Below are 17,490 nucleotides of genomic sequence, written 5' to 3'. Positions count from 1 at the left end.
AATGTTGTCCAAAGAAGCCAAGTGACTTTCCCAAGATCACACAGTGTGTTAGTGGAAGACCTGACGAAAGAACCCAGGCATCCTGGTCCTTACCATTAGGGAATAATCAGTCAAGCAAGGAGTAAACTGCATACTATTCAATTTATCTACCTAAGAAGGCTGAAGGGCTGAGTCAGCTCTTCTGGGATTTGAACCTGTGATTCCAGGAAATCCATGTATTTCACTCCTGACACTTAGAACTCTAAACCATCCCCAAGACTAAAATGCTCATCTTCTGTTACACTGAATACAGGGATTTAGTTTATTGTTCTGTTGTTTTTTTAAAAAAAATACTGCTACAAAAATTGGCAACATCCCCCTCTGCTTTTCCACACCTCAATGCTGCCTGGGAACTCACTGATACAGATTGCTTTCCCCTGTGTTGGCTCTGAACTCAGGCACCAAACGAAGGATCACAAGTGGATAACACATAGATAAGACTTTGGCAGCCACTCTTCTCTCATATGTTTTCTGTTGCCAAGAAACAAAATAGCACTTATTAAAATTCTCTCCTTAGTTAACTGTTCCGTAATTCTCTTCTTCTACTGGCATCTTGTCGATTAAGCAAATGCCTATTGCTTTGGGGAAGGAAAGTGTGTTGGTTCATGGAGTAAAATTTATTATCTCCAGACAACTGTATTTAACAAGCTTTGGAAATAATAGCTAGGGGCCAGATCCTCAGCTGGTGTAAATCAGTGTATCTCCATTGCAGTTTCCTTCCCAATAAGATGACATCAGTGGAGCTATGCCGATTGATACCAGCTGAGGTTCTGGCGCCTAATTTTTTCCCTTCTCCATTAGTGTGAATGTTTGTACAGCAGAAATTTGTGATATCAAAGAGATCGGTTCTAAGGCTAAAAAAAAAAATTAGTCACAGTCTTATTGGTGTTGGAGAGCTAATCAAAAGCTGTATTGCAGCCAGTGCTAAACCCCTGGTCATTAAACTTTTGCCTTTTGAAAAAAATTAATCTCAAAGATTACTTTTAAAAGGCCCAAAATGTTACCTATCTTAACACTGTTATAACCTGGCTGGGGTGGTCATCCAAATTCTAAATAACAATTCTCGAAAAAAAGTATTAACCATTTCTGAAGTGAGAAAGAACAACAACAAAAAAATCCATGATTTGTTCATGAATTACCCTACAATGTAAGCTTATTTGGAGCCTGATCTAAACTCCATTAAACAATGATCAGGCTGTTGCTGCAGAATCAGTCAGCGTTACCAACAGAGACAACCTTGAAAAGGATGAATAGTGGCAGGTACTTTAGGACCAAAAGATAGGTACTGGTTAAAGAGTAAAAGATATTATGCTCTCAATTACCCTAAAATAGGACCCAATCTAGCAATTACTTACATATGTAAAATCAATGGAAACATCAGAGTAAATTTACATGCTTACATACATGTGTTTTCCAGATTGGGCCCTTAAATGTAACAGTAATTCAAGTGAGGCACTTTAAACCACTGCAAATGAGAACACGTGTTTCAGAAAAGCTTAATATTCAGAAAGAGTTTCCATTTTTTCTGTAATGTGATGAAAACAGGATTGTTGTGTTTTTTTGCTTAGACTGAAACTCAGTTTGGAACAATGCAGGATTATGTCAGTGCACGGGCGAGGGAGAAAGATTGATTGGAAACATAAGCCTATTTCCACTTTAAAAACTGGGTGAAAATGTAAAAAGATGATCAGCTCACAGCAGCATTGGTGAAAGGTAAGTAGATATGGAAAGTCCTCTCCTTCAGTGTTAATACATCTGGTAACACAGGGAAGGACATTTACTTTAATATAGGATGTCTAACCAATCAACTCTGAAACAAGATACCCAGAGCTGTGATGACTTCACAAGACGTGAGAGCAAAGATACTTCAGTGGTTGGGGTACTTGATGCATGGGTTCAATTCCCTGCTCTGCTTCAGACTTCCTGTATGACCTTGAGCAAGTCAATGACAGTGGGGATAATATTTCCCTATCTCACAGGGAGGTTGTGACATTTAAACACATGAAAAGATTGTGAAACTCCTGTTACTACCATCACTTTTATAAGAAGTGAGGGTACGGTAAGGAAGGGTAAAATCTCTGTCTGCAGTACAGGAAAGGGCAAAAATAACAAGCAAAGAAATGTTCCATTCTAGCTTTTATTTAAACCTGGGTCCGTGCTTAATCTGCCTTGTCTGACACTGACATGTCAAATATGACTGTTCCCCTCCCCCCAGTCACGGTTGCCTACAGCTGTCCTACATGGGCAGACAATGTCACAGCATTTGGCACCATTTATAGAAAACAATGGCTGATCCCTGGCATTATTAGGAATTTGTTACAATGAGCGTGGAGCTTGACTGACCCTCTCCACACAGAGTAACTGTTTGTGGCATTGGATGAGGAGAAAGAGAGACAAGAGGCACAGACATTTTTACTGGTATTTTGAGGTCAAGGCCTCACTGTGCTTGGGGCTGTACAAACCCAGGAAGAGACAGTCCCCACCCCAAAGAGTTTACATCTAACTAGACAAAACAGACAAAAGATGGCAGGGAAAGCAGACACTGAAAGGCAAAGTGACTTGCCCCAGGTCACCCACCAGATGAACGACAGAGCCAGGAATTAGAACTCAGATCTCCTGAGTCCCAACCCAGTGACTAGGACCAAACATGGCAGATTTTTAAGTGCAGACATATCTGACGGGGCTGTCATAAACAGTGAAAAATGGGGGGGAGGGACAAAATGATTATTCTTACAATATTTCTATCTCCCTTGCGCTTACAATCTCACAGCAAACATTGCTAGTTAGACAAACTGGAAGGGCACTAGAAGACCTCAATGGCTCTGCAATCTGCTGGAAGGGGCAAGCCTGAAACTGTTAAGAAAGCTTAGTGCTTGTGTGCCAGAAGCACAGCAAGAGTGCTCTTGATGAGGTTAATCTAGAAAGATTCTTATAATGCCATATAGTTATTTCTGCGCCGTGAGGCCATCTTATTTATCCTGGCCTCCAGCTAGATTCTATTGAAAGTTATTTCATTAAAATTGTATTACTAAAAGCATCATGTACAGGATGCAATCCCGGACGATGAAAAATTCGTATTGCAGTGATTAGATAAAGTAAAGTAGCACAGAGACCTATAAAAATGCATGATGTTTGTGTACTATTGTGGCTTCAACAGCTGCCTCAGATGCTGCCTCACTGAAAGGCTCAGGGCATTAACTGCTGAGGAACCTGACAAAATTATATGCTTTCTTTCAACTAAACAGGGCAGTTGAATATGAAGGCCTTGCAGGCCTCAGAGATGTCCATACTTAGTCTCTCTGACACATAAGTGATGTAGACAGTTGATTTTAATAATCAGAAATGTACAGTACCAGAATTAAAGACTCTTCCCCACCGGAAGAGAGAGAGGAATGACGACCTTATGGTTTACTCCCTCCTTGATCCACATTCATGTGTGTTTATATTAAAACTGGCTGCTTGGAGACAGGTCTTGCAGAATCAGCTCTCCTTTCTTTTTTACCTGCACTGGGGAGGAGGCAAAATGGAAGCGGCATCCAGTGGCTCTCACATGGCTGTTCCAATGGCTCAGTGCTGACGCACGACCTAGTATAAATCGGGGAGAATAGATGCTCACCTGTGATTAAGTGCTTCCCGATTTCTGCCAAATTTGCAGGTGGAGGGAGAGGAGCACTGGTCAGGATACTACATGTGTCCCTCAGGAGCACATGGTTTAGAGCGCCACAGGTCTAGTATCACTGATTTCCCAGCCAGATTTGGCCATCAGATGAGAATGCCAGGGTCTGATGGAAAAAGTAAATGGAAGCTGCTGTCTCACAGCAGGAGCCTTCAGAGACAAGAGCAATGAACGCTTGGGGAGCGGAACAACTGACAGAGTGGAGAATATGACCCCTACTGGAATGAACCTAACTGCTCCTCTCATGCCAGATTCTGTCATACCACCTTGTCTGACATTTAGCACTTTGCTGTATGAGTAGCTCCACTGACTTCAATGAGAACTACTCAGTGAGCCTTACAGCAGTGGTTCTCACCCAGGGGCCCGGGGCCGTGAGCAGGTTTCAGGGGGTCCGCCAAGCAGGACTAGTGCTAGACTTGTTGCGGCCCAGGGCAGAAAGCTAAAGTTCCACTGCATGGAGCTGAAACCCGGGACCCTGAGCAACTTAGCTTCATAGTGCCCCCCTGTGGCCTGGGGTCCTGGGCAATTGCCCTTCCTGCTACCCCTTAACCCGGGCCCCGGCTTTTATATGCAGAAAACCAGTTATTGTGGCACAGGTGGGCCGTGGAGTTTTTATAGCACGTTTGGGGGGCCTCAGAAAGGAAATGGTTGAGAACCCCTGCCTTATAGCATAAGGGAGGGTGGAGGAATCTCACTCTTAGAGAAGTGTGGCCTTTGCTGCAATCCTACTCTACAGACAGAATGAGTTGGAGGATGAGGATCCGATACCTCTCAGCATGTCTGTGCCACCGAATGCAGAATTCTGTACGGGTGGACACATTATTTCAGTAATCCAAGAGGTTTACGTGTGTCCTAAATTGAAACAATCAAAGCTCAGGTTGCTATGACTGTCACTGGATTCCTTCTTCCCCAAACTGCTACCAATGACTTTCATTTCTCTCTGGTTTTTCTTCAATCCTAAACCCATCATCGTGGCATCTCAGCACGTCTCTCCCCCTCACCACCCCAATCAATGCACTTTGTCTCCTGCAAAGCACTGGCAATAGTCAGGACGCAGTCTGTGTTCTCTACACAAGGAACAAACATTTTTGGTGACTCATCTAACCCAAACAGATCAGAGAACAATTCTGAACACTGGCCTTTTGCCACCACTGAGCAAAATTTGTAGTGCAGTTTTGGGAGCAGAAATCAATACTCACCCAATGAGTTTTGGCTGGCACTTGACTTCATGTGTAGCAAGCCATTTATACACAAAGGATGAAGACACCCACACACTGATTCTACTAATTTTTATTGTGCGTTCCGTATTTATTCCACGACAAACAATGGAGATAGTTTTACGACCTGACAAATGGGGCAGTTAATGTGCAGTCAGTAAATGCCAGGAAGGGCAACCAGCCAACTAACTCAAGGTCAGCTGTGTTGCTCAAGAGTACAGCCCAATATGGAGATGCAACCTCCAAATCGAGTTTGCTCTCAGAGGTCTGGAAGGCAGGAGACCACCTACAGTACAAGCACCTACGCTGGAAATTTAAATCCTCCTTTCCAGTCTGCCTGAGTATTTGTTTATTCCCTACAAACAGCTTTATACAGATCACAGATTCTAGGAATATGAGTTTCCAGCTACCTTAGCTGGAGAGCCACCACTTTTTTCAACTCGGAATTAATTCCAGCTTAAACCTGATTTATTCCTAGGTTTAAATTCATCATATACTTAAAGGTTAACTTCAGATTGTTCTCGCAGCTTCTCAGTGCCAGGAACATTCTCCTAATGATCCCTTCAGACTAAATTTACAACATTCATTCCATTTACAGTGATCGGATCATTCCATTCCCAAGAATCCAGAAATATCTTCATCCCAAGTGTTACCCACCAATTTAGAGCCTCCTTAGTCCCGTGCCCACTCCTAGACCCCCAATTTATGAGAGATTAATTTGTGCCAGAAACCATGAGTTCTGATTTTCCTTATCACTGAAATCTCTTCCTTTCTGTCCTCCCTCCAGTCCATGCAAACCATGGCCCAAGAGGCACCAGGATCACTCATCCAACTACCCCAGTTCACATCCTAATGATCTGACCATGCCACCCTCCTTTCAATTCCTGCACTGGCTCCAGTTAACCAGCACATCAAGTTCAAACTTTTGTCCCACTTCTGTTATTAACTTATTTACATTCTAGCAGTTTCTAGAAGCCCCAGTCAGAATTAGGGTCCCCACTGTCCCAGATGTACAAATGAAGAGGAAAAGGCAGTCCCCACTTCAAAGACCTTACAATCCAATTTGTTCTCAACTAGTTGAACAAGCTGTCCTGCTCAGAAAAACATTCACTGTTCTTTAAAACTCTAATCTTAAGCCATGTCTACACTACAAAGTTGCCAACTTTATGTAAGTTGACATTGAGCCTCCGCTTTAAGCAAGTCGATCTTGCCTGTCCACACTACACTCATTGTGTCAGCAGAGTGCATCCTCACTAGGAGGGCTTGCATCGACACACGGAGCACTGCACTGTGGGCAGCTCTACCATAGTGCATGTAGCCGAGTGGAATTTTGGGTTGGGCTTCCAATGCCTCATGGGACCAAAACATTGGCACAGGTGGTTATGGGAACATGGCGTTCGCCTCCCATGATGCACTTACCTCCCTCCCTGAAATCAACGACAAACAAACCAAGCCTTTTTTGCGCCTTTTTCATAAGCCTGGGTTATCTGCACAGACGCGATAGCACGATAAGCATGGACCCTGCTCAGCTGTACACCATCGTTGTGAGCAGTACAAACACCTCACGCCTTATTCTACAGTATTTACACAGCCGATACAGGAGCCGCTGAGCAGCATAACGTGATGCCACGCAAGCAGCCCTGCTGGAAGACGTAGAGCGGAGCAATTCGCAGTTGCTGGAGACAATCACGCATCACCTCAACACAGTGGGCTCAGGAAACAAGCACTGACTGGTGGGACTGCATCGTTATGCAGCTAGGGGATGACGAGCAGTGGCTGCAGAACTTTCGAATGCATGAGGCCACTTTCCAGGAACTGTGCAAAGAGCTTTCCCCAACCCCAAAGCGCAGCAATACTAAAATGAGAGCTGCTCGGACAGTGGAGAAGCGAGTGGTGATAGCTCTGTGGAAGCTTACAATCCCAGACTGCTACTGGTCAGTGGGGCATCAATTTGGAGTGGGTAAAGCTACTGTGGGATCTGTTGTGATCAAGTTTGCAGGGCCATGAAGAGGGTAGTGACTCTGGGTAATGTCCAGGCCACAGTGGATGGCTTTTCCGCGACAGGGTTCCTTAACTGCGGTGGGGCGATAGACAGAATACATATCCCTATCTTGACACCAGACCACCTTGCTAAAGAGTACATAACCGGAAAGGGGTACTTCTCAATGGTGTTGCAAGCGCTGGTGGATCACAGGGGCCATTTCACCGACATCAACGTGGGATGCGTGCATCTTTAGGAATACAAGTCTGTTCAGAAAGCTGCAGGCAGGGACTTTCTTTCCAGACTGCAAAATAACCATTGGTGATGTTGAAATGCCAATTGTGATGCTGGGAGACCCAGTCTACCCCTTGCTTCCATGGCTCATGAAGCCATACACCGGCAGCCTGGACAGCAGTAAGGACCAGTCCAACCATACATAGGCATGAGCAAGTGCAGAATGGTGGTGGAATGTCACTTTGGACATTTAAAAGGTCACTGGCATTATCTGCTTACTAGGTTAGCCCTCAGTGAAAGCAATATCCCCATTGTTATTGCTGCCTGCTCCATAATATCTGTGAACCAAAAGGAGAAAAGTTTCCACCGGGGTGGGGCGGGGGGGGTTGAGGCAGATTGCCTGGCTGCCAATTTTGAGCAGCCCGACACCAGGGCAATAAGAACATATTGCAGAGCTCTATATCTCCGTGAGGCTTTGAAAACCAGTTTCAGCAATGAGCCAGAGTAATGTGACACTTATCTGTGGTGTTCCTTACAAAACTGTCCCCTCCGTTGCATTTTCTCCCCTGTGACCTCCACCCCCCAACAACCACCATGTGTTGAATGAATAAAGAGCCTTTTCTCCTCAGTCCATGAAGTTTTATCTCACACATACACACACACCTGGGGCAAGAGGGCTAATAACACTATGGAGGGGGAGAAACAAGGAAAGCTGGCTTACAGTTGCACTGCAATAACCATCAAAGGTATGGGAATGGGCGCCTTCTGGTCTTTGTACCCTCCCCTGGTGCTGAGTGCAAAGGATACCAAACTCACTCCCCCTCCTCCCCTCCCACCCGCCCCATAAGACATTTTGGGGAGAAGGTTGTAGAACTGGGCGATGACGGCAGCAGGTTCAGCATAGGCTGCAGAGGAAGTCTAGCATCCAGCTGCCTTTCTTGAACCTCAACCAGATGCCTCAACATGTCTGGTTGCTCCTTCATAATCCGCAGCATCTCTTCCTGCATGGCATGCTCTTATTCCCTGCCTGCTCTCCTGTCCATGTGCAGGTTCTCGGACAGTGTAATCCTCCATGCTCTGAGCTCCATCTTGTCACTCTCGGAGGCATGCATTAACTCATGGAATATGTCCTCCCAAGTCTTCTTCTTCCGCCTTCTAATCTGGGAAAGTCTCTGTCCCGGTGTGGAGGATGCGTCGGACAAGTTTTCAGCAGCAAAGAATGCAAAGCACATGGGTACCAAGGTTATTTTTTTTTTAAACAAAAACACCCCTCAATACACTTCACTGCAAGTCACAACGTAATCACAGCCACTGGCTATTGCAAGAGTGTTTGCTGCTCCAGCCATGGTGAGGAAGGCCACGGGGCATGGGCAAAAGGTCTTGTGCTGCTGCTTTTGTGAAGACATCCTTGGGATCACAGGTTGGAAATTGAGAAAAGCCCCCTATCTCGAAGCAACCTGGATGGTGCTTGAGGACAGGCACGAGTGTAAAAGCCCCACAGATAGTTTGTTTTTTCACAGAGGCAGCACTGGGTTTGGGGGGTGGGGGGGGGAAGACAAACAGGAAGCCACCCCCACTTTTTTTTTCTTCTCTTTGCTGCTTACACTACACGGTGATCCCTTCCAACTACAACCATGGCATATTTGGGAAAGTATGGTTGTGTGACCCCCAGATTTCACCAAAAGCGGGGGGCGGATGACTTGTTGAATTGTTTGTGGTTTAAGGGCTAGCATTGAAAACTTCTCCCATTTCCCCAGGTGACCCTATGTGATATCACTCTCCTAAGGGTGACTGAGGCAGCAAGGGAGCAGATGCTGCAAGCATCTGGGTACAGACCCAGTCCTTATGCTGCAATGCCGAGTGCAGCAATGATGCCAGCAGAGTTAATACTGGAGTGGCGCGGGAAAGTGTCCTACCGTGGTGGATGAAATAAAGCAGCCCTTCCCAGAACTTTCTGCAAAGGATTGCAGAGTACCTCCATGAAAGCTTCCTAGAGATCTCCATGGAGGATTCCCGGGCTATCCCCGGACACATAAACAGTCTTTTTCAGAGAGCACCCTTTGCGTAGCTGGAGTGGCCACCGGTTCTCACTACACCTACTTTTTTGTTCAAATTAAACAAAAAATATAATAGCATGTAACCCCTACAGTTTGATTGGAAATGGGTACTCACCAGAGGTGCCTTCCCCGGCATCACACTCCGCCACCAACCGGTCCTGTGAAGGGATGCGCTCCAGGGTTAAAAACAGTTCTTGGCTGTCAGGGAGAATGGATCCTCCGCTTGCCTGCCTTACATTCTCCTCCTCCTCAACAATGTCCTCCTTGTTGTTGCTCAAGATCACACGGGGCTCCCGAGAGGTATCCATGGAGCGTTTTGGGGCAGTGGTGGGGTCACCGCCGAGAATCACATCCAGCACCTCATAAAAGCGGCATGTCTATGGGGCAGAACCAGAACAACTGTTCATCTCCCTTGTCTTCTGGCACGCTTGCTGAAGCTCCTTTATTTTAACACGGCACTGCTGCGTGTCTCTGGTGTAGCCCTTCTCCCCCATGCCCCACACGATTTTGGCATAGATGTCAGTGTTTCCTTTAGATCGGAGCTCTGCCTGCACAGAGTCTTCTCCCTACACAGCAATAAGATCCACCACCTCCTGTGCACGCCATGTTGGAGTGCGTTTGCAGCCTTGAGTCTCCATGATCAGCTGTGCTGGCGACCTCTCCACGCTGATCAAACAGAAAATGAAAATTCAAAAGTTCCCGGGGCTTTAACAGAGGAGTTGCTGTTTCCTGTGTACCTGGCTGACGTGCAGTGGAGTTGAAAGTGTTCTCCAGAGTGGTCACAACGGAGCACTGTGGGACACCTCCTGGAGGCCAATTCATTCGAATTACACAACACAGTGTCTACACTATCCCCATGTCGACCTGTGGATGTCAAATCAAGCACTATGCCTCTCGCGGGGGGTGGAGTACAGAAGTCGACTTTAAAGGCCACTTAGGTTGGCGGAAGGGACTCGGTAGCATAGACACATACATTATTAGATTGACTTAACACTGCTTATGTTGACCTAAGTTTGAAGTGTAGGTACCAGGCCTTAGGGACTGGATGACTTTGGGAGAGGTTGGATAATGGAACCTATGGACTGATTCAGATCTCCCTTACACGAGTGTAAATGAGGAGCAACTCCACTCACGTCAGTGGATTTATATCTGTGTAAAACCACCACAAGAGCAGAATCAAGCCGATAGGGATTTATCACGGGGGTGGGGGCATCTTTATGGGAGGCCCTTTTTCAAATATTGGTAGAGATCATTCCATACCAATCTAGGTGAAAAGTTATGGCTCATCTAGATTGAGTCACTCTGCACTGAAAGCTGACACACCATAAAACGTGTCCCTTCAGTGCCAGTAGACACAACAACTTCTAGACACATCTTTTAAGACAGAGGAGGGCAAATTACGCCCTGCGGGCCGGATCCAGCCTGTCAGGGCTTTCAATCCGGGATTTCCAGCCCCACAGCGCAGGGCTAAGGCAGGCTCCCTGGCCTCACGCCGCTTCCAGAAGCGGCCAGCACCACGTCCCTGCAGCCCCAAGGGAAGGGGGGAGCAGAGGGCTCCGTGCGCTGCCCTCACCTGCAGGCACCACCCCCCACAGCTCCCATGGGCCGGGAACAGTGCCTAGCACAATGGGGCCCTGAATGGCCATACTGGGTCAGACCAATGGTCCATATAGCCCAGTATCCTGTCTCTGTCAGTGACCAGTGCCAGATGCCCCGACCGCCCCCCCAGGAGGCCCCAGACCCCTGGTTGAGAACCACTGACCTAGAGCATAAGGTTGCATCCCTGACCATCTAGGCTAATAGTCATTGATGGAACTATCCTCCGTGAACTTATCTTTTTTGAACCCAGTTATACTTTTGCCTTCACAACATCCCCTGGCAATGACATCTACAGGTCGTCTGTGTGTTGTGTGAAATAGTACTTCTTTATGTTTGTTTTAAATCTGCTGCCTGTTACTTTCGTCAGGTGACCCCTAGTTTTTGTGTTACGTGAAGGAGTAAGTAACATTTCCTTATTCACTTTCTCCACACAATTCATGATTTTATAGACCTCTCATATTCCCCTTCAGTCGTCTCTTTTCTAAGCTGATCAGTCCCAGTCTTCGGTGAGAGACTTAGTCAAAGGATGCTTGTTGGCTCTCCTATGGAATTCTAATACATTGGGGAGGCATGATTTCCCTTTACAGAAGCCATGTTGGCACTTCCCCAGCATATTGGGTTTATCTATGTGACTGATAATTTTGTTCTTTACTACAGTTTCCAGCAATTTACCTAATACTGAAGTTAGGCTTACCAGCCTGCAATTGCCAGGATCACTTTTGGAGCCTCTTTTTAAAAATAGGTATTACATTAGCTATCCTCCAGTCATCTGGAACAGCAGCTGATTTAAGCAATAGGTTACATTCCACAGTTAGTAGTTTAGCTATTTCATATTTGAGTTTCTCCAGAACCCTTGGGTGATACCATCTGGTCCTGGTGATGCATTACTGTTTATCAGTTTTTTCCAAACTGACAACTCAATCTGAGACAGTTTCTTAGATCTGTCACCTAAAAGGAATGGCTCGGGTGTGGGAATTTCCCCCATATCCTCTGCAGTGAAGCCCAATGCAAAGAATTCATTTAACTTCTCTGCAATGGCCTTGCCTTCTTTGAGTGCTCCTTTGCACCTCAATCACCTAATGGCCCTACTGGCTGGCAGGTTTCCTGCTTCTGACACACTTATAATATATTTTGCTGTTAGTTTGTATCCTTAGCTAGTTGCTCTTCAAGTTCTTTCTTGGCTTGCCTTATTATACTTTTACACTTGACTTGCCAGAGTTTATGCTCCTTTCTATTTTCCTCACTAGGATTTGACTTCTGATTTTTAAAGGATGCCTTTTTATCTCTGACCACTTCTTTTACTCCACTGTTTAGCCACGGTGGCATTTTTGGGGGGGGGTCCTCCTACTACTTTTTTATTATTATAATTTAGGTGAACCTTCATTAAGGTGTTTTTAAATAATCTCCATGCAGTTTGCAGGCATTTCACCCTTGACACTGTTCCTTTTCATTTCTATTTAACTAGCTTCATCATTTTTGTGTAGTTCCCCTTTTTGAAGTTAAATGCCACTATGGTGGGTTCCTTTAGCATTTCCCCCTGTCAAGGTTCCTTCCCCACTCTGAACTCTAGGGTACAGATGTGGGGACCTGCATGAAAGACCCCCCTAAGCTTATGCTTACCCAGCTTAGGTTAAGGACTTCCCCAAGGTACAAACTTTGCCTTGTCCTTGAATGGTATGCTGCCAAACACCAAGCGTTTTAACCAAAGACCAGGGAAAGAGCCCACTTGGAGACATCTTCCCCCAAAATATCCCCCCCAAGCCCTAAACCCCGTTTCCTGGGGAAGTCTTGATAAGAATCCTCACCAATTTGTACAGGTGAACACAGACCCAAACCCTTGGATCTTAAGAACAATGAAAAATCAATCAGGTTCTTAAAAGAAGAATTTTAATTAAAGAAAAGGTAAAAGAATCACCTCTGTAAAATCAGGATGGTAAATACCTTACAGGGTAATCGGATTCAAAACATAGAGAATCCCTCTAGGCAAAAGCTTAAGTTACAAAAAGACACAAAAACAGGAATATACATTCCCTCCAGCACAGCTTATTTTACCAGCCATTAAACAAAAGGAAATCTAATGCGTTTCTAGCTAGATTACTTACTAACTTAACAGGAGTTGGAAGGCTGCATTCCTGATCTGTTCCTGGCAAAAGCATCACACAGACAGACAAACCCTTTGTTTCCCTCCCGCCCCAGATTTGAAAGTATCTTGTCCCCTAGTTGGTCATTTTGGGTCAGGTGCCAGTGAGGTTACCTTAGCTTCTTAACCCTTTACAGGTGAAAGGGTTTTGCCTCTGCCCAGGAGGGATTTTATAGCACTGTATACAGAAAGGTGGTTACCCTTCCCTTTATATTTATGATACCCCCCACATAAGGATGTTAAATTTAATTACATTATGGTCGCTATTACCGAACGGTTCAGCTATATAGTCACCTCTTGGACCAGATCGTGTGTGCCACTTAGGACTAAATCAAGAATTGCCTCTCCCCTTGTGGGTTCCAGGACTAACTGCACTAAGAAGCAGTTTTAATGGTGTCTAGAAATTTTATCTCTGCATCCTATCCAGAGGTAACATATACTCAGTCAATATGAGGATAGTTGAAATCCCGCATTGTTTGCCACCTTTCTAGGTGGCAAAAGAACAGAGGCACCAAACAAGAGTGATTTCCCAGTTGGAATGCAGAGGAGGAATATTGTGAACAGCCCCGTGCGGTTCCGACCCGCCTATCCCTTCCTTCTTTTCCACAAGATTTCTGAATGTACAGAGATTTCTTTAAGGCTTAGGCAGCTCTTTAAAAACAATCCAGGCTGTCACTAATAAGAACAGTAAAAAATTACACACTGGATCCAACCGGTATGATCTGGAAACAGAGTCAGCCTTTGAGGTGTGAGGTCAGAGGAGTCAGCGCTCATCAGGGAGGGGATACGTTTGTTCCTTGGGGGCCCTTGTGCTTGTCTCACCAAACAGCTGATCCAGGGAATAATTCTGGCATCCCTTCCAAAAAGGGCTTTGCAAGACCTGCTTGCCCAGCTGCATGCAAACATGCCACACACCAGAAGCCATCAGTGAGGGTGGAGAAGCACAGAGGTAATTAAATGTGCAGAAGCACAGAGGTAATTAAGAGTGCTAGGAGTAGGAGGGAAGCAGAGTTTACCCAGACTAAGTCAGAGACTCTCCGGTTTCTGCTGCAGCCCCAGGGCAATGTTTCTGTAGAAGACACTTGGGCATTTGGGAAGCAGCACTGTAGTGCACCCGACAATGGTGGGCTCTCTGTAGCCCTACTGTGACATCACAATGTCTATCTCATGACAGCAATTACCAGCTGCAGAAGTGAGGAGTCTCCAGCAGGGAGTTTTGTTTGCTCAGAGTTCTCCAAACACAGAAACACTAACTATAACATCGAGGGTGGGAAGAAATAAGGAAATATTCCTGCTTGGTCTTCCTCTTTTTACTCCATGAGCCTTCAGTATAAAGCCTTGTGTAACATGGCAAACCTCTTGTATAAGACTGTTGTATTCGTGCTCCCAATTCCTAGGCAGTCATCACCATAACACTCACCTTGTAGGTGTGGGGCAGAGCTCCTTGGTGATCCTCCAAAGACAACACATTGTTGGTTTGCAGAGTCTGCATTTACTGGGTTCCTTGGACACAACACCTTCCCTGTCCCATTCATGTACAATACAGGTACCCACAGGGCTATCAAGTCTACGCACAATCTCAGAAAACTCTTAGAGCTCCCAGAGTATGTGGGGCTCAGGGAGGCAACAGGCTCAACAGAGAAGAAGCAAACAGATGTAGGCTGCTGTGATGCTTCCTGGGAGCACCCTGGTTTGCACTATGCTACCACCTGCCCTTAGCGTGAGGAAGCCTTATCTGTGCGTGCCAGGGGTCAGCTCTCTGACTTCACAAGCCTCAGGCTACACAAGTACTCCCCTCTCAGCCTGCACTGGCTCCGCTGTCCCTCTACAAGTAAGCAATAGGCAAACTCCAACCCCCAATCACTTGATCTTTGACTATTAGCAGTAAATATGCCCAATGGCCTGTGATGGGATCTGAGTTACTACTGAGAATTCTTTCCTGGGTATCTGACAGTGAGTCTTGCCCACATGTTCAGGGTTTAGCTGATCGCCATATGTGGGGTCGGGAAGGAATTTTCCTCCAGGGCAGATTGGCAGAGGCCATGGGGGTTTTTCGCCTTCCTGTGCAGCGTGGGGCATGGGTCACTTGCTGGAGGATTCTCTGCACCTTGAAGTCTTTAAACCACGATTTGAGGACTTCAATAGCTCAGACATAGGTTAGGGGTTTGTTACAGGAGTGGGTGGGTGAGATTCTGTGGCCTGCGTTGTGCAGGAGGTCAGACTAGACAATCATAATGGTCCCTTCTGACCTTAAAAAAAAACAAAACAAAACAAAAAAAACTATGCTTCTATCCCCCTAGAGTGTCCAGTCCCTGTTCATAGAATTCTATGAATCAGAGAATATCACGGTTGGAAGGGACCTCAGGAGGTCACCTAGTCGAACCCCCTGCTCAAATCAGGACCAATCCCCAATTTTTGCCCCAGATCCGTAAATGGCTCCCTCAAGGATTGAACTCACAACCCTGGGTTTAGCAGGCCAATAGTCAAACCACTGAGCTATCCCTCCCACCAGACACTCACAGATCTGCTATTCCCAAAGAAACAGTACAGCTCAGGATCACCGCTCAACTCACAGTACTTAGATGGGTTACTTGTTTTCACTATGAAAAGTGTGTTTCACAAAGAACACAGACTCCAGAAAAAGCAAGTAGAAGAATAGACACAAATTGCTACATAGAAAATAAAATCATAACATACTTTCTAGAGTCTGATCTTCACTAACAAGACATTTTCCTGTCTCAAAGGATAGCTTACCCAAAGTTTCCTCCCAGCGTTCAATAGCCAGACTGGCTGTGATCCTCTATTGATAAGACAAGCTAGCTGGCAGGTTGTTCTCTAGGTGAAGGATACCAGGGTGTACCTCTGTCCCCTGAGATAGAGTTCCAACCATCCATTGTCTTCATTTGTAAAGAGGGCATCCCCTGTTGCTTGTTTTTTCCTGTAGAGAATCTCCCCTGGAGACTTTGCAATCACTAGCTTAGCTCTTTGCTCAGACTGTAAGTAGGCCTTCATTGTGAAGTATACAATACTCAATTTACATATAGCCAGACATGCAGATAAGAATGGCCTGACTCAAAGAAGCTTGTTTATCACTGTCTGGTGACCAGTCCCAACTCACAGGCCTTAAAAGCATATTTTTCAGTATATATGGATAACTTTACATATTGTCACAAATGATTATATTATCAGTATGACACAACCTTTCAGTAGAGACCTTACATGACACCCTCTAATAAAGTATTATGCTGAGATCAGATCCAAGGGATCCCTCTGACCCTGCCCCCCCCCCCCGCCCACACACACACCCCTGTGCCCTCTGTCAGCTGGCACCAAGCAGTCCCTGGGACTCACAGCTGCCATTTCTAGACTCACTATCATCCTACATCACCTCTGTCTTCCTCCTGCCACCATAAGAACAGCTAACACCCATTGCTCCCAAGCACACTGTTAGAGCAGCCATTGTCTTTACTCAAGATAAAAGCTTATCTACATTACTGTTGGCTGTTTGGTGGAGTCACAATCCAGATGTCTTTTGCAGTACAGTATTATAGAGGAGTGGGGCTGCTCATGGTGCTTCCCATGAATCCCAGGCAGTGAAAACTTTGCAGCACTCTGGAATAGCAGTCCCAGCTATACAGCTAGCGGCAGTCCCCCAAGAAGCTACGGCTGAACATGGCTGTGAGTTGGTGAGGGGTGATCATGGTGCCAGAAGTGAGCTGGTTCCAGGACTCTGCATAAGAAAGAGAGGCAGCAATAGCAACTGAAGCAGCTGTCAGGCCTCAATCCTAGGGCCATCGAAACTGAACACTGTAAATGACTCAAACTGAGATTTGAGCTGGACTTGACAGCCCTCTGCTTCTTATGGGCAGGCGAGATGGGATGATTACGGAACAAGCTACTGCCAAATGATTCAAAAAAGCCTAAATTTTACCGAAGCCTCCAGAGCTGGAGATAGGAACAGTGATCAGGCACCAGTCACTGAGGGTTGCTATTTTCCTTGGTAACTAGGCCTGCCTGGTTCGGGAACTGGAATAACCAGTTTTGACAGCTTACTCCAGCCCTCTTGTTTCCCCCTAAACCCTGAATACAGTTTTTAATAACCTGCTTCCTTCAAACAACACCCTTTCTCCAGGCAACACAAAGCAAGGAAGTTACATTTGTCGAGGGGGAACAAAGTCAGTCACACAGGAGGCAAACCAAACAGAGAAGAAACCCCCCACTCCTTTTGCTAAACCTCTTCCTAAGATTTTCTGCAGAAAATTGTAAAATACATGCACCAATAATTCCTTGGCATTAATGCCAACAAACTGCCATTAGATTACAATTTAAAAAATACACTGGCCTCTGACTAGTCTTACGAAAAGGTTAATATTAGTCCAGCAATCTTATATACATAAAGGCTTGTAGAGTACCTTTCTTTTAAGTACCTTTAATCCAAGGATATAAGTACCAAGTGCACTGGAAGATAGTAAATATGCATTGTACCCTATGAATCTGGTACATTTGTAACCAATGAAGCAGTGCAGCAATGCTCCATATTAAAGGCC

General features: G+C 45.7%; 1 protein-coding gene across 7 annotated transcripts in view; it reads right to left on the bottom strand.

Moving 5' to 3' along the window:
• The window catches only part of ABLIM1 (actin binding LIM protein 1), a 312,371-nt gene that overhangs the window by 250,369 nt on the left and 44,512 nt on the right, over positions 1 to 17,490 (bottom strand). For 6 of the 7 annotated variants that reach the window (XM_048857014.2, XM_048857012.2, XM_048857017.2 and 3 more), the window contains exon 2: positions 9,320 to 9,581. The exons of the other annotated variant lie outside the window; for it this stretch is intronic. In XM_048857014.2, the coding sequence (XP_048712971.2) occupies positions 9,320 to 9,512 (193 nt within the window). In that variant the 5' untranslated portion in view covers positions 9,513 to 9,581. The remainder of the gene's footprint in view (positions 1 to 9,319; positions 9,582 to 17,490) is intronic. 7 annotated transcript variants of the gene reach the window in all.

This window comes from Caretta caretta, chromosome 7 (assembly GCF_965140235.1).
Source record: "Caretta caretta isolate rCarCar2 chromosome 7, rCarCar1.hap1, whole genome shotgun sequence".
Taxonomy (NCBI): Eukaryota; Metazoa; Chordata; order Testudines; family Cheloniidae; genus Caretta; species Caretta caretta.
This window is presented reverse-complemented; position numbering and strand designations above follow the sequence as displayed.